Source organism: Lipophrys pholis (assembly GCF_963383615.2).
Source record: "Lipophrys pholis genome assembly, chromosome: 16".
Taxonomy (NCBI): domain Eukaryota; kingdom Metazoa; phylum Chordata; class Actinopteri; order Blenniiformes; family Blenniidae; genus Lipophrys; species Lipophrys pholis.
The window spans coordinates 23,723,185-23,750,881 of NC_137634.1; the positions used below are offsets into that span (position 1 = coordinate 23,723,185).

At 42.8% G+C, this 27,697-nt stretch overlaps 3 protein-coding genes across 4 annotated transcripts; all 3 read right to left on the reverse strand.

Annotated features, from left to right (window-relative positions):
- Positions 1-1,597: 1,597 nt before the first annotated feature.
- LOC308121696 (hepatic and glial cell adhesion molecule-like) lies at positions 1,598-9,416 on the reverse strand (the record flags this gene model as incomplete). The annotated part of the gene is given in 8 exon segments (XM_080483101.1): positions 1,598-2,389; positions 3,571-3,644; positions 3,734-3,807; positions 3,889-3,982; positions 5,573-5,854; positions 6,917-7,258; positions 9,303-9,386; positions 9,389-9,416. Coding segments are annotated over 8 exon segments (1,128 nt in total). The 3' UTR covers positions 1,598-2,239.
- Positions 9,417-10,865: 1,449 nt separating this feature from the next.
- On the reverse strand, positions 10,866-16,422 carry cnot8 (CCR4-NOT transcription complex, subunit 8). Of its 2 annotated transcripts, none has more exons than XM_080482603.1 (7): positions 16,348-16,422; positions 14,100-14,288; positions 13,820-14,013; positions 13,534-13,695; positions 13,172-13,316; positions 12,998-13,108; positions 10,866-12,172 (listed from the first exon to the last, which is right to left on the reverse strand). In XM_080482603.1, exons 2-7 carry the CDS (start codon positions 14,214-14,216, stop codon positions 12,044-12,046), a joined length of 858 nt encoding a protein of 285 aa, XP_080338729.1. In that variant the 5' UTR covers positions 14,217-14,288; positions 16,348-16,422; the 3' UTR covers positions 10,866-12,043. The 2 variants fall into 2 exon arrangements, with proteins under 2 accessions (XP_080338729.1, XP_080338730.1); XM_080482604.1 differs by having other exon boundaries at positions 11,416-12,172; positions 14,100-14,254; positions 16,348-16,400.
- Positions 16,423-17,849: 1,427 nt separating this feature from the next.
- fam114a2 (family with sequence similarity 114 member A2) lies at positions 17,850-27,436 on the reverse strand. Its single transcript, XM_080483621.1, has 14 exons — positions 27,198-27,436; positions 25,518-25,748; positions 24,150-24,249; positions 23,961-24,062; positions 23,320-23,417; positions 23,103-23,237; positions 22,863-23,027; positions 22,654-22,777; positions 22,498-22,583; positions 22,162-22,245; positions 21,343-21,467; positions 21,183-21,255; positions 21,046-21,099; positions 17,850-19,837 (listed from the first exon to the last, which is right to left on the reverse strand). The coding sequence occupies exons 2-14, from the start codon at positions 25,722-25,724 to the stop codon at positions 19,733-19,735; spliced, it is 1,458 nt and encodes a 485-aa protein (XP_080339747.1). The 5' UTR covers positions 25,725-25,748; positions 27,198-27,436; the 3' UTR covers positions 17,850-19,732.
- Positions 27,437-27,697: the final 261 nt, after the last annotated feature.

The following is a 27,697-nucleotide window of genomic DNA, read 5'->3' on the forward strand; positions in this document are numbered from 1 at the left end:
CGTCCCGGCGTACATAGCGCTACACTCAGGGGTAGTCACCCCGAAATATCTACTTTAATAGAGGTGGGATGAGGTTATTTAGACGCCAGTTGGGTCCGTTTCAGCGGGGCCGGTAAATCCACGGAGTCCCTCCTTGGTCCGGTGTCGGTCCTCTCCTCTGTCTCTGCGCCGCCCGTCCTTCACCTTCTCCCACCGGGGGTTCGGCCTCGTCGCTGCTCTCGGGTTGCCCTCATTTCCCGGCGTGATCGTGAAGCCTTTGGATTTTAAATCCTGAGCGGCCTGGTCTGCGCTCTCGTAAGTGACCGTCCCTGACTCCAGGAATACACGCATCCGGGTCATCGGGGTGTGAAATCTGATGCCCGCCGCCTTCAAAGCCTTCTTGATTGGCAGGTATGCTTTACGTTTATCCATCACTCCGGTCGCATAGTCATGGTCAAAGAATATCCGCTTCCCTTCCACCGTAATGGGCTTTTTCCACGCCGCACTGATGATCTTTTCTTTAGTTGAATATTTCAGAAATCTTACAATAGTGGATCTGGGAGGGGCCGTGTCTGCAGGTTGAGGTCCAAGCGCACGGTGTGCACGCTCAATACCCAGGTCATTCATTACGGCGCTCTCATTCAGTTCCGTTTTTATAAGGTTTTCAATGAAATGGACCATAGAGGTCCCCTCGGCGCCTTCTTTAATACCGGAAATTCGGATGTTGTTGCGGCGGGAGTGTCCTTCGAGCTCTGTTATCTTTGATTTCAATTCGAGCTGAGTCAGGCGCAGCTCGTTTAGAGCCTCATCAACCTCCGTGCCGAGTGATTCCACCTCTTCAATGCGCCCCTCGGCCTCGTCCATTCGGCGTGACACGGTCTCTATTTTCCCCGCGGCCTCCTCCATCCTCCGGTTAATGTCTGCTCTCATCTCACCAAGCTGGTTCTTTACATCCTGTTGAAACTTAAACTGGAACTCCGATAGCTGTTTCGAAATCTTGTTTTCCAGTTTCTGTCATTGCTTTGGTCATCGTCTTAACGGCTAGCGCAGCCGCGCCAGCGCTAGCTACATCCTCCACATCTGTGTCTCTCCTCTCGCTCCTCAACGCCATGTTGCGGCCCTTTTCGTCTCCCCCTGACATTGGAACGTGCCGAGGGACACTTAAAGACAAAATCTCCTGATTTAAAGAGGGATAAGTGGAAGTCCAGTCTGGAGCCGAGCTCTCACGCAGCCATCTTCACCCACACGTGACCGGAAGTCCCCAGAATAAATATCTTTATGACGATTAAAAAAATCCGAGTTCATGTCTCTCCTTCTGCTGCAGCTGCATAAAAGCTTCTGGAGGTTGAGGAGGGTGACAAACGTCAGCTCATGATTAGGCCATAATTGGTCCAGAGGCCATGATTGGGCCGACCCGAAGGGCCAGAGTCCAGAGTCCAGAGTCCAGAGTCCAGACTACGAGGTGCCGATCAAGGCTGCTTGCAGCTTTAATTATTATTATTGGTACATTGAATGCAACTGGTACAGTGAGAGTATCTTCACATGTTGCTTTTATGAGTCATTCAATAGCATTGAATAAGGAAGTGTGCATAAATAACTTAACTACATACATTTTATTCAAAAAAATTGTTATTCCTCAGTCAGTATGTGTCAAATCTTCATAGTCACGCCAATACAGGGGGCTTTGCCACACCCGGCCAGTCACAAGAGCTCCAAGAAGCAACTAAAACAAACAGACCTTAGAGGATTTCACAGTTTATTTATGTATGTATAAAATTGAAACCAGACTTTGTCTTTCCCTTTGCATTGACACTGCTGTTAAACCATCTATTAGAAGTGAAAGAACAATTCATATTATTCCACAAAGAATCTGTTGGATATCACAGAAAAAAAAAAATCACACACATTGCAGAAGTACTAGTAGCAGATCCCAAATGCACATGACATTTGTTATCATCTGGACAGTTCCACTTTTCCTGACCCAACCTTCGTGCACACTGCTCACCTTTTGCAAAACCCTGGCCTCAATGTAATCAACAATGAAACAATGAAAAAGCAGGTTTCTAAGTCACTCATAATCATGATTCTTCCCAAGCTGTGCCACTAATTTTTAAAAATAGCTGATGTTCCCGATCCACTCTAATGAAGAAGAAGAAACAACATTGTAGAAACCTAGAAAGTAGAGGCGAGCTGTTTTTCCCGGTACAGTACATGGCGTTACGTCTTCCCACTGACTCGCAGACTTAAAGTCGACGGACGTTCAGGTGTTGCGATAGGAGGAGCGGGCAGGAGAGCCATTGGACTGGTTGAACGAGCCGGTGTACTTGGAGAAACCGTTGTAGTGTGGCGGGCTGTCGAATTCAGAGGGGGAGCCGTTACTGTTACTGGAGGAGTCGTCCATCGAGGGATCCTGGAAAACACCATGAGAACAGCTCAAATATAAAAATGTTTACACAGTAACGTGTAGTGTGGTAATACAGGAAACCATGATTTCAAGGTCTTGGTCTTGACTAGGTCCTGGGACACTATCTTGGTCTTTACCAGATTAAATGTTTGAAGCAGTAATGTAGTATCTATCCCGATCACTTCAATGGATTAGCGAGAGAATTTAAGAAAGAAAACAGCCACACTGATACATTTTAATCAACAAAACAGAATAAAAACTACAACAGGCACTTGGTAGAGCGCAGACCTTCACCAACACCATATTTGTTTGCGGAACTGAATTAGCATCACCAGCATGTTAGCTGTTAGCTCATGTCGATGCTAACTAGGAAGCTCAGGTAGCGACATCACTCTGTGAAACATGACTTGTCGCTATGGAAACGGCTCAGCTACCAGGTTATGAAGAGGCTGCAGGGCTTTCTGGGAGATGTATTAGTGCTGTTATTACTAGAAAATTTCACAAGGAAATGAAAGGAGATAAATGGGACATTTTGAAGTAGTTTTAAAAATTTGGGGGGATTTATTCAGAAACGGTTTGTCGTTAACGTCCCATAATCTAATCCATTGGTCCTTGGATGATGACAAAATCATCCCTGAAAAGTTCATGCAATTCAGGATGAGTAGTGTTTGCAAAATGTTGGTAATATACACAGAATAGATAAATAGATAGATAGATAGATGGATAGATGGATGGATGGATGGATGGATGGATGGATGGATAGATAGATAGATAGATGATAAATAGGTGAGTGAGTGAGTGAGTGAGTGAGTGAGTGAGTGAGTGAGTAAATAAATAAATAAATAAATAAATAAATAGATAGATAGATGCAGACGAACACATAACCTTCTCAGCCAACAAAGGCAGTACAACATTTTCCTCACAAACGGGCCGTTAGTGACAAACAAATGACGGCCGTGCATGCTCGTCATTCAATGTAGCACTTTTGTGCAAAAGTGTGGTTGATAAATGATAAATTCACAATATCATCCTCTTCCTACAGAAGGAGTCAAAGGCCGTCAGCAGGTCCTCAAGGTCACTATCTACTTGTGTTCATGTCAACATGTGTTGAGTCTGTTTTTAGTGTCTTGTTTTAACAGAGTGTCTGCTCACGATGTGTCGGACCTGACTGTTTGTGAACTGTTTACCTTGTGCTGGAGGATGTAAAGTGACGTGACTGAATTTATCCCGTTGTGCTCTGGAATCTTTGGAAGTCCATCATCTGTGAACAAATCGGCATCAGCGATACAGATCAAACATACGGTACAACATCTTTCACGTTCCATCTTCATAGCTGACATCACACTTCACCTGTGTGATCGATCAGCGAGCGATCCGGCCGGTCATAAAGCCTGGACAGATGTTTCTGAGGTGGATGTTTTGTCCTGAAAAGACAAAAGTAACACTTGACTGCATGTTTGTCTGTGATAAAACTGAGTTGCGACTGTTTTAAAGTTCGGTGATACTTTTTAGAAGGAGTCCAGCAGGCGCATATCGTCACCAGAGCGATGAGAAGGAAGATGCCTCCCGTGGAAAGGATGATGTAGAGAGAACTTCTCCCTGGAAACACACACAAGATTATGAAGTTACAGACGAGAGATTCATTCATTTATTTATCGTTTTAGTGATGCAGAGACTGGAGCCCAGCTCGTGGTGGGAAAAGATCTGGAGGAAAGACGGTACAAGGTCTTGACAGATGGCTGATTACATTCACACCCACAGAATCTGAGAGGCTTTTTTTGTGAAATTTGTAGCTTGAAAAACTTGATTTTACTGCCAAATTGACATAATAAAGCAAATTAAACAGGCCTTAAACCGTGTTTACATGACAATGTTTCAAGTGAAAAATGCATTATAATGATAATCATTTCAGCAGACACAGGTCCATACAGCACAAGAACATACAAGTACATAGAGAATGAAGAAAAAATATAATTTTTTTTTTATGAAAGACACAACATACTAAAGTGTGCATATAAAATGTTCAAATTTTTTGTAAATTGATGCATCTATTATGCAAATATCAAACAAAACTGTGCATGTTAAAACTTATACAGACTATAGCACCAGTGTCGTCTCAGTTTAGAAGTAAATCTGTTGCAGCTTTTCAATGGGCTGACCAGGACTTCTCCAATGTGGTTCTCGGACTCGTCCAGTCGACCCATAAAGCTAAACGTCAGCCGTCTTCGTCGTGCCTCACATGTTGGCACACCAGAGGACTCGAACCTTTGACTGGCACTATGCCACCTTGGAACTCGGAGCAGCAGCCTCAGAGCATCATTGTAGGAGCTTCTGCATGCTCCGCTTCTTGTAGCTAGACCATAAAGGAGCAGTGCATTGATTTGGCATTTTCATTTTAGAAAAGTTCTGCTTCTATGTGGCAACTTTTTGAAAACCATGTCTGTTTATACCGAAACGGCAGAAACTGTGAAAATGATGTCATTAGCACATTGGGCCACGAGTGGGTGCTGTTGGTTGTTTTGTAATGAAACCACACAGCAGAGAACAATAGACTCTAAACATTAACAACGGGAGAACACAGGCATTCTGGTGGACAGACCACCTAGTTGGATTGTTATTACAGTGACTGTCAAAATAAAAGTGCCAAGTCCAGGAGAATATGGACTGGGAGTCATGACACCACGGAGGAAAGGTTGTTCAGATTGTCTCTACTGAGCATGTGCAGAACAACTAGTTACAACGGCCGTGTTGTGCAGAAGCAGAGTTTCTTCATCGTTGCCGTTTTCTCCGTTTCCATGGAGACAGAGTCGGGGCGTTATCAAAATTTTCCACCTTGGGGACTGTTTTCAAAAAGTGGCTCCGAGCACCATTATTGTGTAAACAGACGCCCAAAATGCAACGAAAGTTTTGCGTTTTTACTTGAAAACATTAACTTGGCGAACAACTTTTTTTTGTGAGACGTTGAACAATAACTACTGACTCAAACGAATTAAGCCGTCTGATGCAATAAATAATCCCACAATAAAATTGGTGCAAAAGTTTATATCGAGAGAAGACATTGAGTTTTTCTAGAATCTCTGTGCAATATTGTAATCGCAATTTTCTATTGGTGAATAAAAGATCAACGTTTATCTGTCTGTCACGCTCTTTCATATTCTGTTCCTCAGACTGACGGTCAGCGTCACTCACTGTAGACGGTCAGTCGGAGAGGCAGGCTGCTCATGTTGCCCACGGGATTCTCCACGCTGCAGCTGTACAGGTCGTCGTCGGCCATCACCACCCGCGTGATGGTCAAGAACTTCTGGTCGGGCGACAACATGAACCTCGTGACGTTGCTCAGCGGCTTCCCGCCTTTGAACCACCTGTACGTGGTCCTGGTCCCGTTGTCGTGGGAACAGTTGAGGATGACGTTTTCACTCAGCTCCAGTATCGACGACGCGTCCATGTGGATGAAGGGCTTGGAGATCGACTCTGGAGGAGTGGACAGTAGACACACTTGCTGTTCAGCTGGAAACAATAGCAAAGTTATTTAATCTACCAAAGCAAAACCGTTTCCACTACTAGTATAGTATTACTAGTACTAGATTTGATTTTGTTGAAACGAGGAGGTAAAAGTCGACTCATGAACTCAGTTACTGAAGTAAATGTAAGAAAGCAACTGTTCTGAAATGATTAAGCTTTTTCGTTTACGAAAAGTTTCTCGTTTACATGGCAGCGCTTTGAACAACTGTCCGCTTCCACAGGAACTGCAAAAAAAGTATTTACTACAGTGGTGGTGATGCATGTCGGAGACGTTTTCAAAAGGTTTTCAGTGACTCCGAGCACCAAACGCAACGAAAGTTTTCTGTTTTGTCGTGGAAACGGGGGCCTGAGACCTTTGTCTTTGTCCTTTAACCCGACGGAGACAAACTGACTGCAAAGTCTGAGTAATAGAGTCGGAGGACTTCACATGATTCCCAGCATAGTTTCATCCACCCACTAGCCTCATTAACAGACCATGATACACCTCTGCACATGTGTTAAACCATCCATCATCCACGTTTGGAAAAGACCACAATTGTCCAGTTGGAGTGAAAACCTATCCAGTCCTACAGAATCATAAAGACGTGCAGCCGCGACAATCAGAGGACTGTCCTGCTCTTGTGATGCTTATTTCCCTCGTTCAATTTCACTGTCCTGGATGGACTCACTTCTTGTTGGCTCATTTACTGACTGCTGTTTGTAGTTCTGTCCATTGGTTTCCTGTGAATACTCACCCCAGTCAGACTCTAAAGGCCCCGTTTACACAAAAATTTCAATTTGAACCTTTAATTTACACGTAAATGAAGCTATAAGTAAGAGAAAAAGATTATATCTGAAAGCTCAAAGCCACAGTGGAGATTTGGGAAAACTCTCTTCGTTGCATCAGAAATGCATCAGAATTATGAGGAAATTGTTAAAAGATTTGCAAGGAAGCCAGGGAATATGTGTGAGAAATTGCTTCAATATGGCTAAAATCCTGACTTCAGTGTCACGCCTGGAGCATGCTCCTACCATCCACAGTCAGCGTGATGCTGCCCTCTCCTGGAAACGTGTCGTCAGTGATGGAGATCTCCACGTCGTACGTCCCTTCGTCGGACAGCCTGAGGTTGTGCAGGAGCAGAGTCCCGTTCTCAAACACCAGGATCCGGTCCCGGTACTCGGGCCTCGGGGTCCCGATGATGTCGGTCCCGATGGACTGCACCACCGTGACGGACTTCTCCCTCTTCAGCTGCCACTTGATGACGGGCGGGTCCAGGCTGAAGCTGTTGTAGCGGACGGACAGGAGGGCCTCTCCGCCTGCCGTTCCTCTCAGGAGACTGTTCGGGATGGTCATGTTCACTGCCAGCACTCCTCCTGCACAGACGCAGCCAAAACACACAGTGTTGCTTCAGTTCCACTACTCCTACAAACATACATCTTCTATAACCTGAGCCGGGGCGCTGGAGTCGATCCCAGCTCACTGCGGTCGAGGGCAGGATACACCTGGACAGCTCACCAGTCCATCACAGGGGAAACACACGCTCACATTCACCCCCAGGGGCAGTCTAGAGTCACCAGTTAACCTCACATGCATGTTTTTGTACTATTGGAGGAAACTGGTTGAACATGCAAACTCCACACGGAAAGGCCTGGCTGGAATTGGAAGCCACAACTTTCTTACCGTGAGGTGAAATCAGAAGACTGCAGCTCTGGAGTCTGTTGTGTACTCCATGAAACTTCCAGTGAATAAACGTTTAACTCATTTTGATTATATTTACAAACCAGCATCATTTTCAAAAGGACTCTTAACTCTTGGCTAAAAAGGGGATTTTAAAAAGGTGCAAGTAAAATGAAGTGAAGTGAAAAATAAATCCTCAAATGACTAGGATTTCAAAAAGAAAAATTATTAAATGGGGAAAAAAACAAACATGCAAAACTACTTTAAAATAGTTTAAATAGCTCAACAAGTCAAATTTGTTTAATAAACAATGCTGAAAGAGTGAAACTGCTAAGATCATGTCAAATGTAATGAAACGTTCGCCATCCTGAATTTGAATTAAAACCCCATAAATGCAGCATAAGATAGATTTTTTGTATGAAAATGAAACTTTAGGCGGTGTCGGCCTCATTTTAAAGGTTCAACTTATTTTTGCGGCTCCAGGAAAATTAGTTTTGGTGGAAAATCACAAAAAAACATCTCTTTGGTCCGAAAGCTTGCAGATCACTGATGTAGAGTGTTAACCACCGTTCCAGCATGCGGCCCGGCGTCAGAGCCTCACTGCCGTCCACAGTGTGGACATATTCAGCTTCAGTGTGCTGCACATGTTGGAGGAACTCCTTATTCATGCAGGTTTAAGAGAAACTGAGCTCTTTGTTGCTGTACGACTGTAAACAATCATGACCCGTCTGTGCACAAAGGCAAGATGTAAACGACCTTTAATGCGTTTCCTCATTCAAACATATCCATAACATGAGCGCCACACCCCATCGCTGCAGGAACACTGGGCCCACTGGCCTGGCAGAGCCGCATTTCCATGGCAGCAGCTGTCAGTCTCAGGGACGGCCCGGTTTTAAACCAACAAAAGTGAGGATTGTTTGTTCAACTTTGCTTCTTGGCAGTTCATGAAAAGGACACTGGGGGCAATCTAGACGCCATGCTGGCTCTGGAGAAACAGAGCGTCTCAGTGACTCGCCGCTGTAACAACAGCGGGTCAGCGATGACACGCAGCTGAAAGCATCTGAAGACAGCAGTGGTTCTGGTACAGCCCGTTGGCACAGTCGCAGTGATACTTGCGTGGGGTGGGCACGAGACTGTGAAAAACACCCACACAGTCCAAACTCGGTCTCAAATCCCGGGCAACACACAAACAGCGCCTTTGTGACGGTTCAATTTTTATAGGATTTATTCATACTGACCTCATATTTTCTGCCCACACACTTTGCTGCGGCAGCTAAAGATGATGCAATGTTATATAGCAATACATAACCTTCTATAAAATGATGTAATATTGTTCAAGATAAGCTGAGATGATCCAACCATGATGTGTTTAACCATCTGCATCTTCTGATTCCCCTGAAGAAAGACTGAAAGTGTAAAATCAACATGAACTGACTTTGTTTTCCAGGAAATCGTGCAAAAGCATCTCATCAGTTGCAGGTTTTATTAGTCTTTTTCCAGTGTTTGCATCGTCTGATTGTTTTTTTTTTTTTTTCTTTAACTAAACAGCTCGAGCTCAACAAGAGGGCAAAGGTCAGAAAGAAAAGTTATTTTCATTATTCAATAGATATTCCTAGATAATCAGCATCAATGTAAATGGTGTATAAAGTAAATTGCAATCAGATCTGCGCATGAAATCTTTCTTCGTTCGTCCACTCGTGCGGCGCATTAAACATCCGCAGAAAGTCAAAGGTCACATACCTGAATCGAAGAAACCAAAACACAGAAGCATTAAAATGTGGCGAAATGCTTTGGCTTCCTTCTCCGCCTTCATCTTGGGTCTGAAGCGTTGTTTTCGTCCCAGACGAGCAGCATGATTTGCGACTCTGGGCAGGACGGGAGGACACAGTCATTCATTCAGGCTCTGCTGGGACTGAGTACATGTTGTTCTCACAAAGCCTGCTGGACAAGCAGGACAAAAGTGTGTGTGTCTGGATATCTGTTACGTGTGTGTTTAGCAAGAGCTACTGTATATTTTCTACAGGAAAAAAAAACAAAAACAAAACAAAAAAGGAAAACAATCACGTTATACATCAGTGTGTGGTGTTTTTTTTTTTTTTTTTTTCAAACTTTGTCAAAGTGATAACGTAGGTTTATCATCTGGGAAGCATGATTTCATCCACACATATAAATGGTCTGCATGTTTGTCTTATGGAGAAAAGGAATGTCTGTCTCATATGTAACGACGACCAGAATTGTTATAGAACTTAACGTAATAAAACCCGAAATTAGGGAAGCACCGATCCACGTTTTTTCACTTCCGATCCCGATACCTCAATTTGGATATCTGCCGATACCAATACTGTTCTGATACCAGAGCTGTTTGCTTTAACATTATTATTATTGTTAAACTCCTCTCTACAGGAAAGTATGAATTGTACTAATGTATGCATGTATTCTCTCAAAAGACAACTTGAGGTTAGTATCAGGTCAGAAAAGGAAACAGGACAAACTATGTTTGTTCCATTGGGACAATGTTTGGGTCTGTGTGACGTCATCATCTCATAATAAACTAGTTTTATCTTTAAAACCTCAGAATCACTCGAGCAGTGATGCCAGTAACGTGTTAATTAGTAACGCGTTACTCTCATATGACGAGTAAAGTTACTTCTCCAAGTCACCGTGCGTCACTATAGTAGCGGCGAGTTTCTTGTCTGCAAAGCCGCTTTATTATCAAACAGAACCGGGTCAGTCCTTCGTTCTCCTCCGGACACACACACACACGCACACGCACACGCACACGCACACGCACACGCACGCACACACACACACACACACAGTGCACGCCGTCATCTGACCCGCCCCCTTCTCCACTCTCAGCCAATCACAGGCCAACTCACGCTGACGGTCGTAAAGTGGGTCAATGACTTATGGTTTGGAGTTGAACAGCTCAATTTGAAGAACACTGAAAGAAAGAGTTCTAAAACTCTGGACAATTTGTTTATACGTCTATCGATATACAGTTTGACATTTAGGTATAATTGCTGTTGCCCGAGTCATTAATAGTCGTCTGTTCTCTATAATCTGTAATCTACTTCTCTAATCATCAGTACAAAATAATGTATAATCATTAATCATATTAACATCACATTTAAATTCTTAAATCTTTTTACGTTGTTGACCAGTCACTACATTTTTGGTTTCATGACATTATATTTGATAACAATTGTGGTTGTTACAGCTCGGGCTCCACCAAAGTCCATAATGAGGATTGTGACCAGGAAGCGGCTCAAACACCAACCAGACTCAACAGACGCACTTATTAACGCTGGTGAGAAATTTTAATTGGCACACCGAAGTAAAAACTATTTTGATCGGCTGATTTGAAAGCAGTAACTGGTATTTGTTGATGGTTGTTTATCCTCTATGTACTTCTTAAAACATATATATTTTTTAAATCTGATCCCACCGTCATAAATGAATATATAGTCTGAGGTTATTCTCTATGCAGGTGAAAACTTTAAATCTACATAATGAAGACAAGGATATTAAGTAGAACAACTGCACTGGTTGTATTCACATTTATGAAATGTTCCGAGTCTCCTCTGCGTTTTAATCAACATTCATTTAAATGTTTCTGACGGCCTGAAATTAGCTGATGAGGATCAGATTTCTTAAAACCAGGAGTGTCGAAAACATCTGAGTTCAGGGGCCACAAACAGTCCCATTTCATCTCGAGTGAGTTGGACGGGTAAAATTGTATAAAGGTTATTATGGCACTAAGTCTTTGTTGTTGTTGTGGAGCAGAGTATACGTGATGAAAATGTCAATATTTTCACAATTCCGATGGAAAATTGATTGTATCTCAACATAAACGCTGAAGACGATCATTTAGTAAAAGGAAAACAAAAGATCCAATGCTTAAATCTTCACATTGAAAATACAAAACAATTTAATATACAACAGTTTTAAAACATGTCGGATGTAAAAACAACAGCAACGACAACGAGCGTGAACCTGGACTGTGTTTGGGAGGATGAACAGCACGACGGTGGCCTCACCTCACCTCACCTCGCCGAGGGCAGGTCGGGGGCTGCTGTTAAAAGTTTCCGGAAGTGGGGGGGAGAAAAAAAAAAAAAAAGAGCTAAAACATTTTTTATTTTCATCAAAATAATACATTTGGAATTTACAGGCCCTTCCAGCATGAACAGAGAGAGGAGTCCCTCCTGCAAGAAGAAGAGGTGATGAATCTGAGGGTTGTGGTCTAAAAGTCGCAGTACGATACGAGCTGGTCCCATGCCGTGGAGAGGAAATTTAAAAAAAAAAAAAAAAAAAAAAAGGTTGTGAATATTTGGCCGTGTATTCGGTAAAACACAACAAAAAAAAAAAAAAAAAGGAGCGGTCGGTTTTCACTGCGAGTCCGTCTGACAGTCACTCAGAGGGGGAGGGGCTGCTGGTTGGGTTTTAAAACAAGTGTTTCCTCCACTTGAAGATGAAGACGATCAGTGTTTGTTGTTGGTCTCCTCCTGGCCCGAGCTGGAGATGCCGTTCTGCGGCTGGCTGGAGCCCGAGCCCAGGCCGTACAGTCTCCCACAATACTTGGCGTCGTCGATGTTGTCCTCGAAGAAGAGCTGCACACGGAGACAACGCAGAGCTTAAACCAAGAATCCGCTTTGTGTTTTAGTTTCTCCTTCACAAGCCCCCAAAAGGACATTTCAACCTTTACAGCTGTTTTTTTGCTCAATGGTTCACGGTGGCTGGATGGACATGGAGTCTTCTGCTTCAATATGTTGAAAGAATTAAGTTCCGTCAGTGACCGAGATATTTGAAGTGAAGGTGTTCGACAGGTGGGCTTCACATAATCCCCCTTTTCTTTTTTCTTTTAATGACTAATGTGCTTTTTACCCCATTTTATTCTTTCGTTTTGCTCTATTGTTGTTGTCCTTTGACTGCGATTAGAATTGACTGACTACATAGAATAGAAATACTCGATTATTCTTCGTAGTGTTGCTCCACACAGAGTAATTACAATAGTAGTACAGGTATGTTTTGACAATATGCTGATGTGTTTGAACATGGTCAGATAGGGAAAAACCTAATAAACAAAGTTAAACAAAAGTAATAGTGAGAGCTGAGACTTTGCAGGGTTCATACAGAGGACAGAGGGAAGAAGAAGACGCCCTGAGACGAAACGAGGGGGAAGTAAAAAAACAACGAGGGAGAAGGAGAAGAAACGGAAGACAGAATAAAGAGAAAACTAAAAGGGAAAACCAGAGCTACAAAACGCAGTAACTGATGGTTCCAGAGTAATAACGGTAGACTCAGAAATAGATTTTATTTCGTTCCAGTTTCCTGAAAGTTGAATTGTTTTCTATCCACTCTGCATGAAGCCCCAGTCCTGAACGACCCGACTCCACCTGAACTGAAGTTGAGAGGATAGAAGAACTTCCTGTTACCTCTTTCATCCTGAAGAAAGCCATTCCTGTCAGCAGCGAGTCGGAGCCGGCCTGGTGCTGCCGGCCGATCCTCTTCAGCTCCAGCTGGTCGGCCACTTCCTGCAGGCCTCCCTGCAGACACACGGCAGATTAAAGACCGGCTCACCGGCTGATGGAACCTCTGGGCCGCCGTACCTTCAGGTTCTTGCAGCTCTTCATCAGGTACTTCACGTCGTAGATTGCGGGAAAAAACAGGTTGAGGATCTGGAAGAAGTCGTGTTCGTCTTCGGGGAGCCGAGCGTCCGTCAGGAGCTTCACCAGGTAGCCGAAGTCGTAGCCGCTGGAGAGCGAAGAGGAAGAGGAGGAGGAGGAGGAGGATTCAGCTCAGGATGCAAAGTGATTCTAAATCTCTTTTCTTTCCTCCAAATATCTATGATGACTTTACATGTTAATACTTTCCACTCTAAACATATAAATCATTTACATGATCTTTAGCTACGGCCAATTAAAGCACTTTTCATGTTTTGTTTTGTTTAAAGACTTTAAGCCGTCTGAACCTGTGGAAGGAGAGCCACTTGACGTTTTCACACAGCACCAGACCGGACGTCATGAGCAGCTCAGCGAAGTACAGAGTGTCGATTCCTTCCTCTTCGTGCTTTTTAAACTGCAGGCCCGAGTTCTGCAGCAGGTCTATGGAGTCCTGCGAGTACATATCTTCTCTGGAGGGAGGGAGGGAGGGAGGGAGGGAGGGAGGGAGGGAGGGAGGGAGGGAGGAAGGGAGAGCGATCAACACCAGAAACCTCAGTCACTCAGTAAACCACGGACTTCTTTAAAAGCACCTACGTTAAGTTGAACTTGAAATTGAACTGCCACGTGGTGGTGCCTGGGGGATAATCTCCGTCCTCGTTCATGAAGGTGAGGCCGAGCTGGATGATCTTCAGGAGGTCCACGTTGCAGCGGAGCAGCTGGTACTGGTAATCCACCGTGCTGCGAAACTCCCCGATGGGCCGGACGACCACCCCGGGGAACTCTGTGTCCTGGAGAACATTGGAGAAGTCCAGTCGAGTGTGAGGAACGTCTTTAAAACACCGAGCAGACAGATAGAACCTCCGTCCTCTCTCACCATAGCGATGTAGTTGTAGCTCTGAATAATCAGACGAATCTTCCTCATCTCTTCCTCCACATTGCTGGCCCAGACTTCACAGATTATCTGACTGGAATCTGTAAGTGCGGCTGGCATGTTGGCAGGTCGGGTGAAGAGCTCAAAGCTCAACGGTCCTGCAGGTGATCGGGCAGCGTGATGAACAAAACACTGGAAAGTATTAAAAAAAACAACAACAAACAGCATGTTAAAGCATTTTAAGGCTTGCAAACAACTTCTCAAGATATCAAGTAGTAAATTAATGACAACAACAAACTGTCAGCTGGAAAAAGTAAATGTATATTTTATCAGCAATACTATTAGTTGAATAATCTTAATTATGTCTACAAACAGTCAAATACATCAAGTTCTTCCCAGTCGAGACAGAGGTTTGAGTCATTTTGTCATCTGTGTGTGGAGAAAAGCATGAGCGAGTCCACAAAAAACTAAAAAACAAAACCAAGAGTTACAAAAGTTCAAAACTAATCAGAAATTCAGAAGCAAACACCACCTCACAGTAATCACATATAGATTTGTTTTTGGGGTTGGAGAGCATGTTTTCCTGAGCTGCGATAAGGAGTGTGTGTATGTGTGTGTTATGATACAAACAAGCACAGCTGGTTTAGTCCTGACTTAGTCGATAAGGAGAAAACAAAAACATATGAATGAAGTCAAGAGTCACTGATGACTGGAATCAAAGGTCACAAGTGTCTAAACATTTTAGAGAAATTCTTTAAACAAGTGACTAAATGTTTTCTGTTCAAACACTCGTAGCGGTTGTATTGAGTACGGGTGAGGGCAGTAGAATATAGGGGAGAAAAGGGGCTCTGGTCCTGCAGCAGTTACAGAGAACTACATTACAACATACTTTTATTCCATCAAAACAGACCGATGACCACAATGTTCAGTGTGAGCAGAGAATTTCTTCTGCTTTATTAACAGGCATTACTAATCTTTGAATTTTACACATTAAAGAACTGCAGGTCATACTGTTATTGTTGTTATCATGTGATTTCTGTCCTTCTCTTTCCACTCCGGTCCAATATGATGGCCTCGCCAATACATCAATGATATATCAATAAACCAGGAATTGAAATCTTATCATCAATTTCTGTTATCTATTCCTATCTCACTGGCAACTTTGCCAATATGCCACATTAATGGATGTTATCATCCTGTTGGATGAATTAACTGTGGAACCAGCAAATGCACAATAACATCAAGCATGCTGAAAATGAGAAAATCAGTAGTGACACATTTACTTTACATTAAATCAGGGTTTTCCTTCCATTCGACATGTTTGTGACAATATGAAGGCAAAAACATCCAGGTGAGGCTCTGTGTTTAAGGTCTTATAGCACATTACTCTGCATCGAGCTCAGTCAGAGGTTTTAACTCCAATTTATACATGGAAATAATCAAATATCCAGGTATTTGAGACATGTACAAAACAAGGGAACATACTCACTCCCTGCACATGCCAATCAAATAACTGTAAAGCTGCTTTTTCAGTGATTCTCACTACTTTTAAATATCTTTATTATGTTATTATTACAAACAGAAAACTGGAATATTACTACAATCCATGGAAGCAGCTCCTCCACATGTTCTGCCTCATAAATGTGACTTTTGAGACCATGTCTGTGGTTTTGAAGAGGCCTGGAACTACAACTGCATTTTGTTCAAAAGTTTCTAACTCAAAACAAGAAATCCACCTCCCACTGCAATCCAGCACAACACTTTAAAAAGACATAAAGAGTTGAAATGAAATATCTATAAGCATCCCCAATAATCTAATGAAGCGAGTTACACATTTTTCCAAACAATGACATGATTCTATTTTGTAAATAATCCAAAAACACATTTAAATTACTTTATTCGTAAAGTAAGTCTGAGTTATAAACACATCACCTTTGCTGCTGGAGGATTGTTTACTATCTCATGTTATCTAAAAAATCCCGCGACACACATGACAAGGGCTGCAAACGTTAAAATTGCAGCGTATTCTAACAGTTTTAACTCTTTATTGAGTACGCACTTTAAAATAACGAGGGACTTTAGCATTTAGCTTAGCACAAGCGGCTAACACGCTAACCACCACATAGGGAGAAAGCGACTCTCACAGAAGGATAAAAAACCCTCGTTTCAGTCCTTCTTATACCGATACAGCTCCGGGACCAGAAAACGCACTTAATAAAGAGAGAGGGGGGAACAAAGAGAGAAGTTTTACCGGAGACGAAACCAGCCGGGTTGGTGCTGCTTCTCTTCTTCTTCGCTTCCTTTTTGCTCACGCTTCTTCTTCTTCGTTAGTTTTATTTGTGACGTCATAAATGCCTACAACGCCACTTATGGATGACTGTGGGAATTGCAGCAACGGCAGCCCCAGAATTAGGGGTTACAGTTGATGACAGAACAGCAATATCACTATTGAAATGGTAAAGATTATTATCATTATTATTATTATTATTGTCAGTGCATAGAACCCTATTGAAACCGTAGAGATTATTATTGTTATTCTTGACCCAAAACAAACACGTTCTTAAGGGCCTTAAGTCAAATAGATGTTATGTTGAACAATCCATAAAAAACTTTGGTCAATACTTTTACAGATACTCACGAGAAGCACACATCAGAACTTTGCGGAGGTGAATTTTGAGTTTTTAAACAAACGGTGAATTCCAGTATGCCTGCGATATAATAAGAGAACAAATCCTTTTCAAAATGGAATTTATACGGGATAAATATTCGTGAGGATCCTGGATATTTTTTCAGTCCAGCAGGTATAAATGAAGGAATTGTCTTTAAATGAAAAATTGCTATACCAACTAACATTTGGGTTGCATTCATGAAGTGTCACAGTCACCATTTAGCTAAATGTTACTACGCTTTTTGCTGTTTTTTTATTGGTTTTTCCTAATTTTGATGGATTTTCCTGCTTTAGCTACTTTATGCATCTTTGGCTATTTTAGCTCCTTTCTGCTATTTGCAGCCATTATTTCCCTTCTTTGCCCCATTTTGTCTTTTTCACCATACCTGCTTTGCTTTTTTCTTTTCCTGAAAAAAAAAAATCTCCTCTGTAACTATAAATCTTTTGAATTCAACCATTTGTACTGTATTTTCTGTGTATTATTTGAGTAGTTTTAGCAATTTTATCTGCAATTTCATCCACGCTGGCCGTTTCACTTAATGTAGCTGGTATTTGACCCTTTTTGAAATACAGCGTGTGATGCAAAGAAAATAAAAATGTAAACAAAACGTTTATTTCCACAGGTGGCTCCAGAGTTGTAGGTTAACTGATTTCTCTTTTTATTGTCTCACTTCAGAGCTACAGAACCTGATCTTTTAAAAAGATGTTCTTGATAATAATAATTCTATATTAGCAATTATTTAGTGAGAAAGGGTTAAAATGAATTTATCTCTTAAAGATGTAAGAGCAACTTACTTGATTTATTTGAATTTCTTAGTATATTTGAAAGAAACGATCGTCCTTTGAAGATTTGCTGCTCTATAATATAGTTTGTTTACACGGATTAAAGTGGGAAATGTTTTGGTAAACATGAATAAAAATTTGTAATTCCCACAAAATTAAGACTCAATGAGAATTAATCCGTCACGATGAGTCTTTTAAACGCTCTTTGAGGAGTCGGGGAATAAAAATAGAATGACGATTGACTTCTGGTGGAGTTGAAATGTCGCTCAGTAAAAACACAAAGTGAAGCCGTGACGCAAACATATGAAAGAAGATTTATTCCAATCAGGGCATTGCTCAACACGTCCCCCCCCCCCCCAACAACAATATGACTCTTACAACACAACTGTGAGCATTTCTTTCTCTTCATGGCGGACGGCAGCTTCTTCAGAAGAGAACACCTGAGGTTACGCAGCGGTTCCGAACACGAGGTCTGAAGGCTCGGGCCCGGGGGAAACGGTCCGCCGTCTCAACGGGGACGAGTGGATCCGCAGCGGCGAGTTTGTGAACGCGAGCAGAGAACGACACACCGTTTTGTCGGTCGTTTCAAAAGCAGCAGGTTTTGTTTTTTTTCCAGCTACGAGAAACAGACTGAAGCTGGTCGTTGACTCCGTTACTTTTTTTTTTAAACCGAGATAAAGACGAGCCGCCGTTTCAGTCCAGGAGCCGCCGACAGAGCGGGTTTCACCCTGAGTGGGCCGAACCACTAAAATAAGGGTCATAATCACCTTTAAATTTAACCTTTGAAAGGTTTTCTTTGTTGTGGCGCTGAGTATACGTGATGAAAGTATTTTCACAATTACGACGGAAAATGGCAACGATCTCGACTTAAAGTCAATTTCAATGATGCCCAAACACACTAAACCAAAAGCTGTTGCATTGTGGGTGTTTTTACACCCCGACAGCGCGGCGTCCAGGCTAATGCTTTCATGGCAGCATGAGGAGTTCTCAGCTCGGGTCTCAGTGTCGCGTTGCTGGAAAAAAAAAATCAGTTTTCTTTGGAATTTGTTTGCTGGTTTGAGCGATCGGAGCCTCTTGCGGGACGTCTCCGGGCTCCCGGGCCCCCGGGCCCCCGGGCCTGATGTTTGTCACCCGAAGTAGAGGAACGAGCAGATCAAGACAGAAGCACGAAAAGAAAAATGACAAGAATCCAAGAAATAGCCACACATACGTGAAGAAAAGGCTGATTGTACACACAAGATTGAACCATTTGGTGGTAATAAAGGAGGTCTGGGCTTCCTTTTCCAGGACAGAGTCACTAAACATCAGGCTGCATATCGAGAAGGAGACAGAAAGTCTTAAACAACCTTCACACCATTTAAAACCGATGATCTGCACACGATCTGACCATGTTACCAATGCTGAGAGTTCAAGAAAAAACAAAACTGCATTCCAGAGAACCTGAAGTCATTGAAAGGTCCTGGAATCTGCAGTTTGTCACAGACCGACTCTCCTCATTGAATATTTGAATTCCTATGATTTTACCTTCTGAAGTGACGACCAGTATTGAGGTTGTAAACAGTCGATCTTTCTTATTTTATGACGTTTTCCTTAATAAATCTCTTTCTTTATTTATTCGCCTTTTATGCAGTTTTTTTTTTAAAGTCCTGTTTCATATGCGTTCCTTTGTAAAGCACTAAACTGTAGAAGTGTACTGGGTCATGTTTTTTGTTGTTCGGTTATTCAACAGAAACACGGGAGAAACGCTGCAGCAAACTTCTGTTTTCACAACACGAGAACTTTATATCTGATCTCGATCACACAGATTACTTCAGATCCTGATGGAATTCTAAGATAATTCGTCGGGTTTCATTTTTTTGTCACCTGTTGCGGGAGATTTCACTTTTTTACCGTCTCCTTGATGGTTTTGATCTCGCGATCCTTCGGTCGGAGCGAGGGAGAACCGTCGCCTCCGCTTGACGTCCGGCTTCGCGTTTTCAGGAGGTTGTGATGCGGACGCGTCGTCGGGAGCGTCTGTGAATCGGGGTTTTAAGCGAAGCGGCGACGCCTCCTCTTTCCCCCTCCACCTTTAACCGAGCGATGTTTCGGGCGCCAGACGAGTCGACGCACGGATCAGCACCAGGCGTTCCCGTTCGGAGCCGGTGGATCTTCTGCGGGCGAGCTCACTCACTCTGCTCGGGATCCGTTAGGACTGCCGCTCTGCCTCGGCTCGGCACTGGATGTGAGCGATCTCCACGATCGGCATGAGCAGCTGGAACGCATCCTGGACGTACGAGGCGCTGTTGGACGCCTGCGAGGAAACGGGAGATATTTAGTTTTATTCAAATTAATTTTATTTATACATTTCTTGACTGTTGTAGGAGTGGTTTTTTTTTTTATATCCGTGTGTTTTAAGGCATCGCTCAGTTCTCTTTTAAATCTTCTACCTCTTTTTATATCTCTTGCACAGTTTTCATGCAGTTTAATATTCAACCTCTTATATTTATAATTTGGCAGAAGCATGGATGGAAATCAGTTTTGTGGTTTTTAACAATAATAAAGACGAAGCTTCAAGTCTATTGAACATGTTTGTCCTAATTATGTTTTATTTATATATTTGAACTTTTTAAATTGCTTTCATAGTAAAGATATAAAAAAATATCTAATATAAAAAAAAAAATCTGTTTTTTTAAAATAGAAAAACATTTCAATAATTAAAAAAAAAACGTTTTCATTGATTTAGTTATTCATTTATTTTGATATTAATTCTCAGTTTCCTAATAATTAATATTCTTATTTATTAATTTTTTAATCAGATTTTTTAAAATTGTTTAAGAGCAGTTTATGTTTTAGTTTTTATTGGAAAATGATTAATTTAATTTATTCATACATCCATTATTAAATAAAAACGATGCATATTTACAGCCGATTTCTGTATGAATATAAAGAAAATGATTTAAAGTTCTTTAATATGTATCCAGGGTCTTCTCAAGTATTTTTGATCTAAATTCCTGACCGGTATTTTTAAAAAAAAACTATGTTCTCAACTCTTTTAAGCAACATGTTAATGTTTTTTCTTTTTACTATTACTACTGTTTTTACTTGATTTTAACTGCATTTTTAACCTGTATTGTGAAGTGACTTGATTCAAAGGCACTGACAAATAAAATGTATACTTATCAGTATTGTTACTCATTAAACAATTGAGTACCTTTGAAGCAACATCTCAAATATTACTAATTTCAGTCTGAACAGTGCAAGAATCTTCTGTTCTCCATGTATTACATGACACATGCAGCATATTCCAGCACGTTTTGTACATCTGAAACCTACAACAATATCTAGTTTTTACATTTTATACAATAATTTAAATCCGCCTCAGAAACAACCACCAGACTTTACCCTTGTGTGGAAATCAGAAAGCTTTACAAACACTTTATAGATATATATAAAAGAGCTGAAAGTGTCATGAGGTGCAGCAGATCGGACGTATGTTTGTGGCAGTGATGCGACACAAACCTCCAAAAAGACTCCGGTGATGAGCGGGTTGAGGACGTCGCCCTTCTCCTTGGACTGGAACGGTTTGGAACAGGGATTAGTGATCGGCTCGTCATTGACATGCAGAGGAAAGTGTGCGTGAGGAGAAGCTCGCTCACCCCGGCTGCTGTGAGGCAGGACGTGAACTTCTTCGACAGCAGGGAGATTTCTTTACAGAGGACCACAGTTAACCTGAACACAGGCGACAAGGAGAACGCCGAGTGAGTGACGGCTTCACAACAGCAGCCCGTCTCCACGATTGTTCCGCGGCGGTCTTACTGCGAGAGGACGCCGGCGTCGGCGCCGCCGCCGGAGAAGAGGATGGCCTCGGCCAGTTTGTGGAAGAGTTCGATGGATCGAGCCGTCAGCTGGGCCAGACTCCTGATGGCTGCAGCATGAACCTCCTGGAGACAGAATCCACACAAACACTCCTGAATATCAGCGAGGAGGGGGACAACAGGCTGCACGAGACGCGTCGGGACACGAGACACGTCGGGACACGAGACACGTCGGGACTGGAGTCGGATCGACTGAAACCGGATTCATAAGAACACAAACGGCCTCCGCAGGAACTAAACTCAATCCTCTGCTTCACTGCAGTTCCAACCACTCGTCTCCATATTTATCCTTCTCTAAAGAAGTTCAACCATAATATTTTTATTATATTTATTATTAAGTTTCTCTTTTTCTCTTCTTAATTATGAGGAAGCCTTACACAATGCCATTTATACATTATTAAATATTTAAAGATAAAGCAGCACCACTGCTGTCACTTCCTTCAGGATGAGGGAGGAGAATCTGAGCCAGGTCAGCTTCATTATTTAAATTCAATCTGTTGTGATTGCTCTGTATCTCGAGGCGAAATATGTCAATAACGTATGTTGTTTACATAAACCTAATTCAAAGACATCCAGTTCGGTTTTATTCAATCACTTGGTCATAATTTGTCTCTCTGAGTAAAAATAACAGATTTGTGGCCCTCAGAAACGCTGAAATGTCGAAATTGACTGATGTCCCAGACGCATTTGTTGCTTTGTGGATTGAACTAAGAGTGGTAACAACAACAACAACAAAAAAATAAAAAAAAAGAGCACAGACGTCCACAGAGTGCGTCTTCTGTTCGTCCTCCTCTTCCTGCTGTTTGCTCAACTCGCTGATCAGGCTGCAGCTGCTCTTACAGGCCTGTTGGGCGAGAAGGAAACACACTTCATCCACTGGCAGAGCAAAAAACTAATAAAATAAAAAAAAGGTCAGATCTCAACAACACGTGTCTTTTGGTCGTACTGAACATCGTCGGGCTTTGGGATCTGGAAAAGTTGCCATAACTGTACATTTTTTCTGGAGTTTTTAAACTCTGCTTCCTTAATGAGCCCATAACTACTTGTCCAGTGCTTCTCCAGTTTATTTCTGCTTCCTGCTTCATGGAACTCGTACCGTGCTGAGCTTGTCAACTGTTGCAGAGACTCTCAGACCCTCCATGGCCTCCATCAGATCCTTCTCGAACTCTGAGCCGTCTTCATCTGGAAACCAGTAACTCGTTAATTGACGGCGCGCATTGGCGTTTCGTTTAATTCCAGAGATTTTCCTCACCTTTCTTCTCGTCCACGTCCTCCTCGTCGAAGTCCATCAGGGAGAAGGAGTCCTTGATGTGGTCCAGTTCCTCTTTGAGCTGCAGCAGCTCGTCTCCCGACAGAGTCGTCAGCACCGACTTCACCTGCGATGAAAAGAAACATCAGGCGCCGACACGTTCGTTTCTCCACAGCAGGCGTCATATTTCACAGAGCAAAACGGCGTCGCACCTTTGACTCGCTCTCCCGGGACAGAATCTCCAGAGCCTCCAGGTGCGACAGACCTTGAAACTCATCAAACAGCATGCCGTAGTGAGCGACCGCCTTCCTGTCTGAGAGCGACGGGTCTTTCTCTGCCGTCTGCAGCTCCTCGCGCTCCTTCGCCTCCCTCAGAACCTGCGAGACGGCGGAGGACGGCGCGTCAGAAGGTCAGCGACAAGTCCGGGTCGGACCGGATCTGCCGAGAATCACCTGGGACAGCGTGGCGTTCCTGATCATCAGTCCTTTGGTCTTCTTAAAGCCCGGATCGCTTTCTGCAATCACGTCCATCGTCTTCTTGCCGATGAACTCCAGGGCGTCCAGACCGCCGGTGATCACCGTCTTCCCCTGCGGGGTCAGTTCAGCGGGATGAGTCAATGCTGCGTTCAGGCACGGGGGCTTCCTGCCCTCCGACGTCTGATCTACTCACGGTGCTCTGGACGACGCTGGAGAGCGATGAAAACATTCCCATGGCACTTCCCACTGCGCCGTCTGTGTCACTGCTGGCTTCGCCCACAGGAGCAGAATCTGACGGATAAAACATGTCGTATCGCGGTTACTCACGCTCACTCGGTTTGTCTGATAGATGCTTTTAATTCTCAATGGAACGGATAAACTGAAATACAGAGGCAGAATATATAAATCAATCTTCTTTCTGCTCCCTTTCATTCAGGAATTTGAAAACTTTTGTTCTGTATTGTATTGCTTTATTTTCTTTTTTTTACAATGAATGAAATTAATAAAGTAACTTTAAATTTGAAATTTTAACACTTTTCTTTGCAGTGAATATGTGAGGAAAATGCCAAAATTGTCACATAACCAAACATTTACTACTGAACATTACAGTCTCAACATAAAGCCAATTTTAATGAAACCTTCTGGTGCAAAATACAGTGAAATGTCCAGAAATCTTCTCCTGAAGCTGTTGCTCAATGCATATTTATTACTACCTCACCCTGACGCCATGGCTTTGAGGCTCGTTTGATAGCAGCTTCACCGTTACCTCTTTATGTGAAAGCGCTCAGACGGGAGGATCTCGTCTGTGCTTAAGTACAACAGTGGACGTCTCACCTGCCTGCTTCTGCTCTTCCTCCACCTGAGTGGACAGCTCGGTGGGACTGGGGATTCCCAGTGACGTCTCGGCCTTCTCCATGACCTGAGTGAGGCCTTGACCTGGATAGACACCAGAAAAGTTTGGCACAAAACAAAAAAACATGATCCACGATAACATGTTCAGGTAATGTGTTGGTGAATACTGACCCACAGTGGCGACGGTGGCGGTTGCTGTTGACAAGATGGATTTGCCCCAGCTGCCCCAGTAGCCCCACCCGCCCGGAGCCACCGTGGACTCGCTGGACGTCTGCGAGGCAGGAAATGGAAGGAGAGATCAATAAACAGGTTTTAAACAGAAAGAGAGCAGCTGTTATCTCCACACACTCAAAGTGACGGCTCAGCTTTTAGAATCAATAAGAACCGACGCCAGACAAATCTTATCACCAGTGTTGTGCAAGCCGCTGAAAACTAGGCCCCGTTTACACAACAGCCACCTGGAAAGTTCAACTTTTACAGAGACGGAGCATTTTTCAAAAAAGTTTGTCTCCGGAACCTGTTTTCAATGAAAATAAAATGCTACGGAAAGCTACTTTTCTAATTAAAACTACATGAATAACTACTTATCTAAGAAGTGACTTAGGCCTCGTTCACACTGCAGGGAAATGCGACCCAATTCAGTTTTTTTGCTCTGAGTAGTGACTCGTATCCGACCTGTTTCGTGGCCGAGTTAAACCTCCAATTCTGATGTTTTCACACCAGACCCAGGCCTCGTTCCCATGTGGTACCAATTCAGATATTTTTCTACATGCGACTGTTTCGTCATTGACGTTTGACTGACGTCACGGTAAAGCGCCGGAGGACGCGGCTCCGCCAAAATGTTAAAAGCTGTGCTCTCTTTTCCTCATTCTCTCCTTCGTCTTTCCCTCGTCACGTTGTCTCGAGTTTGTCGGCTCGTTTTTAACAACCACCTGAAAATGGATCTATATGCTGACCAGTGTTGCCAGATAGGGCGGTATCCCCCAATTGGGCAGCCAAACGCTCTTACTTTTTAACTTTGTTTGATGCATTTGTGTGTTTATGGTGTGTTCATTATCACACATTTAATAATTTTTATGGTTTTAACATGATTCCTACACAGGCTGAGATTTGTGCTGGTTTTTTAATGAGGTGCGGATTTTACGTTGTTTGGGCTGGACACAGTGAGTCACATCTGGCAACCCGGGTGCTGACCGGCGTGCCGTGTGCGTTAATGGTGTTCTCTGTGTGACTTCACGTCGTCTTCTGCGCTCTGAGGCCCGAAAACACCCGGTCCGACTACGTTCACACGGTGGGTCGCGTTTGAAATGATCACGCGAAAAAATGGGATCCCAGCAAAAGAAATCGGAATTGAGCTCAAAGCAGCAGAACATTATTATTAACATAATAACATATTTATTGTTGCTGTGACACATTAAGTGAGCTGTGAGCACTGATCCATAATGTGGATGTTTGTTGTAAGAAGATAAAACAAGTCACTGAGTCAATAACTACATAAATATGTTGTGAAATGAGTCGTTTCCATGGCCTCTTCCTCACCGTTGCTGGTTGCTCCTCTGCTTTTGGCGTCTCTTGTTCTTCTGCTGCAGGTTTTGGTTCGGGCCTCCTCCTGGCTCTCCTCGTCGGAGCCACGTCTGTCGAGACGTCGGTTGTGACGGGGGGTGAGGAGCTGTCCGGGCTCTCAGAGGGAGGGACCTCCACCTCCGGACCCTCGGCCGGGGAGCAGGAAGCTTCACTGTCTGACATCTTATCAAGCGTCCCGGTGCATGGCTGCAGATTAAAGAGGATTAATAGGCGTTCAACACGTCGCTGATATCACAACAGTCATGACTAAACGGTGCAGTTTGGTACAGAATTATAATTTAAATTCTGATTTGGTGTGGGCTTTAAACACACCGAGGGAAGGAGATGATATCAGCTTTCTGTATTTGTACCTGCTACTTCTTCATCACCCAACTGTCTCAATACAACATCCACGCTCGTTCGATGGCTCGTTTTTGGCTCGGCTCACAGATTTTCTTATGTGTTGTGTAATTCAGCTTCATTAGATGCTTGGGTTTTTTTTATTTTTTTCATGCATGGGCTACCTTTGAATCCATTTGTGAAAATTTGCAGGCTGGTCGGGGATTTGAAACAGGGACACTTGATGTGTCACCCTAAAGAGAAAAGAGTTGAAACTGCTTCACTGGCAGGGGAGTTAAGTCATCTGTCCAAAGTACAAATTTCAACACCACCCAAGAAAACAGCAGCCTATGTTTCAGGGGATCATTATCAGTACAGCAGGAGACAGAGGGATGAGGTTGCATGACAAAGAAGTCACTAAATTATGTCTTGCAAATACACAGTGGCTTGTGAAAGTCTTCAAACCCCTTGAACTTTTCCATATTTTGTCCCATTACAATCACAAAAAGTGGCAAAATGAAAGACATTGTTGAAACAAAGCCAGAAGAAGTCCTGCTGGCAGTTTGCCACAAGCCATCAGAGGAGGAGACCAAAACATCCAGAACACACCAACCCGCTGAGAAACATGGTGGTGGCAGCATCATGCAGTGGGGAGGCTGCCCAGAGATGATGGAAGTTGGATGGAACCAAAAACAGGACAGTCTTTGAGGAAAACCTGTTTAAAGTCTACAAAAGAGTCTTTTGCACGCCACACTTTTCAGTTTTTTATTTGTAAAATTCCAACGTTTGCAGTATTCTGTGTACAGAAACGTCTAAGTTTAACAGACTTATTTAGTGTAGAGACATTACATTAGATCTGTGGACTACATGGCTTTTGACTTTATCTAAAATAAAATAAAAACACAAAATAAGTAATAAAAAAATAAATCCTCATCGGATTAGATTAACAGGAAAGAGTCATCAAGACTGATCCATGTAGGAATAATACACTATTTAGAAGGAATTTATTAGGGAATTAAAGGACACTTATTCTTGTTTGATGAACCTGATGACAGGACATAAACGTAATAAAGAAGAGCTTAAACTTTGATCCAAATCAAGGTAAACAACAACATGAATCCATGCTGGTTTGTCTCCGTATTGTTATTATTATCGTGTTATTACCAGCTTTGCAGCGATTAGGAGCCAATTATGAGGCGCTTCACCTCCTCGTCTTTGATATCAGTTCGCTCACAGACTTGTTGGTTGTGATTCAAGCATTTTAAACTAATAATTTTATAAGAAAAAAAGGCAGATATTGTTTTGCTCTAAACTCACCTTTCCTTCGGTCCAGCTGTTGGATGCTAACAGCTAACGACTCTTCTCTCCGCCTTTTCCTTCAATATTCAACTCTCTGTTCAATGTCAGCTTTGTATTTCAGCTCCTTCACGTAAACCTAATCTGAGTTTACCACTAAAAGCTTTAACACTCCCAGTTTTCTGTCTGTTTTTGTGTCTCGGGATTAGCCACGTCACATTTTATCTTAACGAGCAAGCGAGGCTAACCGGACGTCGACCGCGGGCCTTTTCGCAATAAGAAGACTCGTGAGCCCACGTCGTCGTTAAAGTCAAGAAAATTAATGATACAGCAAATATGTGAATATGAAACAATTTATACGACCTGGAAATGTTCGATGCATGTTTTTAAAAGGGCCTAACCCAAGACTCACAGACTTTGATTTTTTATTTTGAAAATAGTACCTCTTGCAAACAACCGGAAATAGAAAATGAGTAAACGCCATGGCAATTCCAATAAAAAAAATAATAGGAAAAATACTG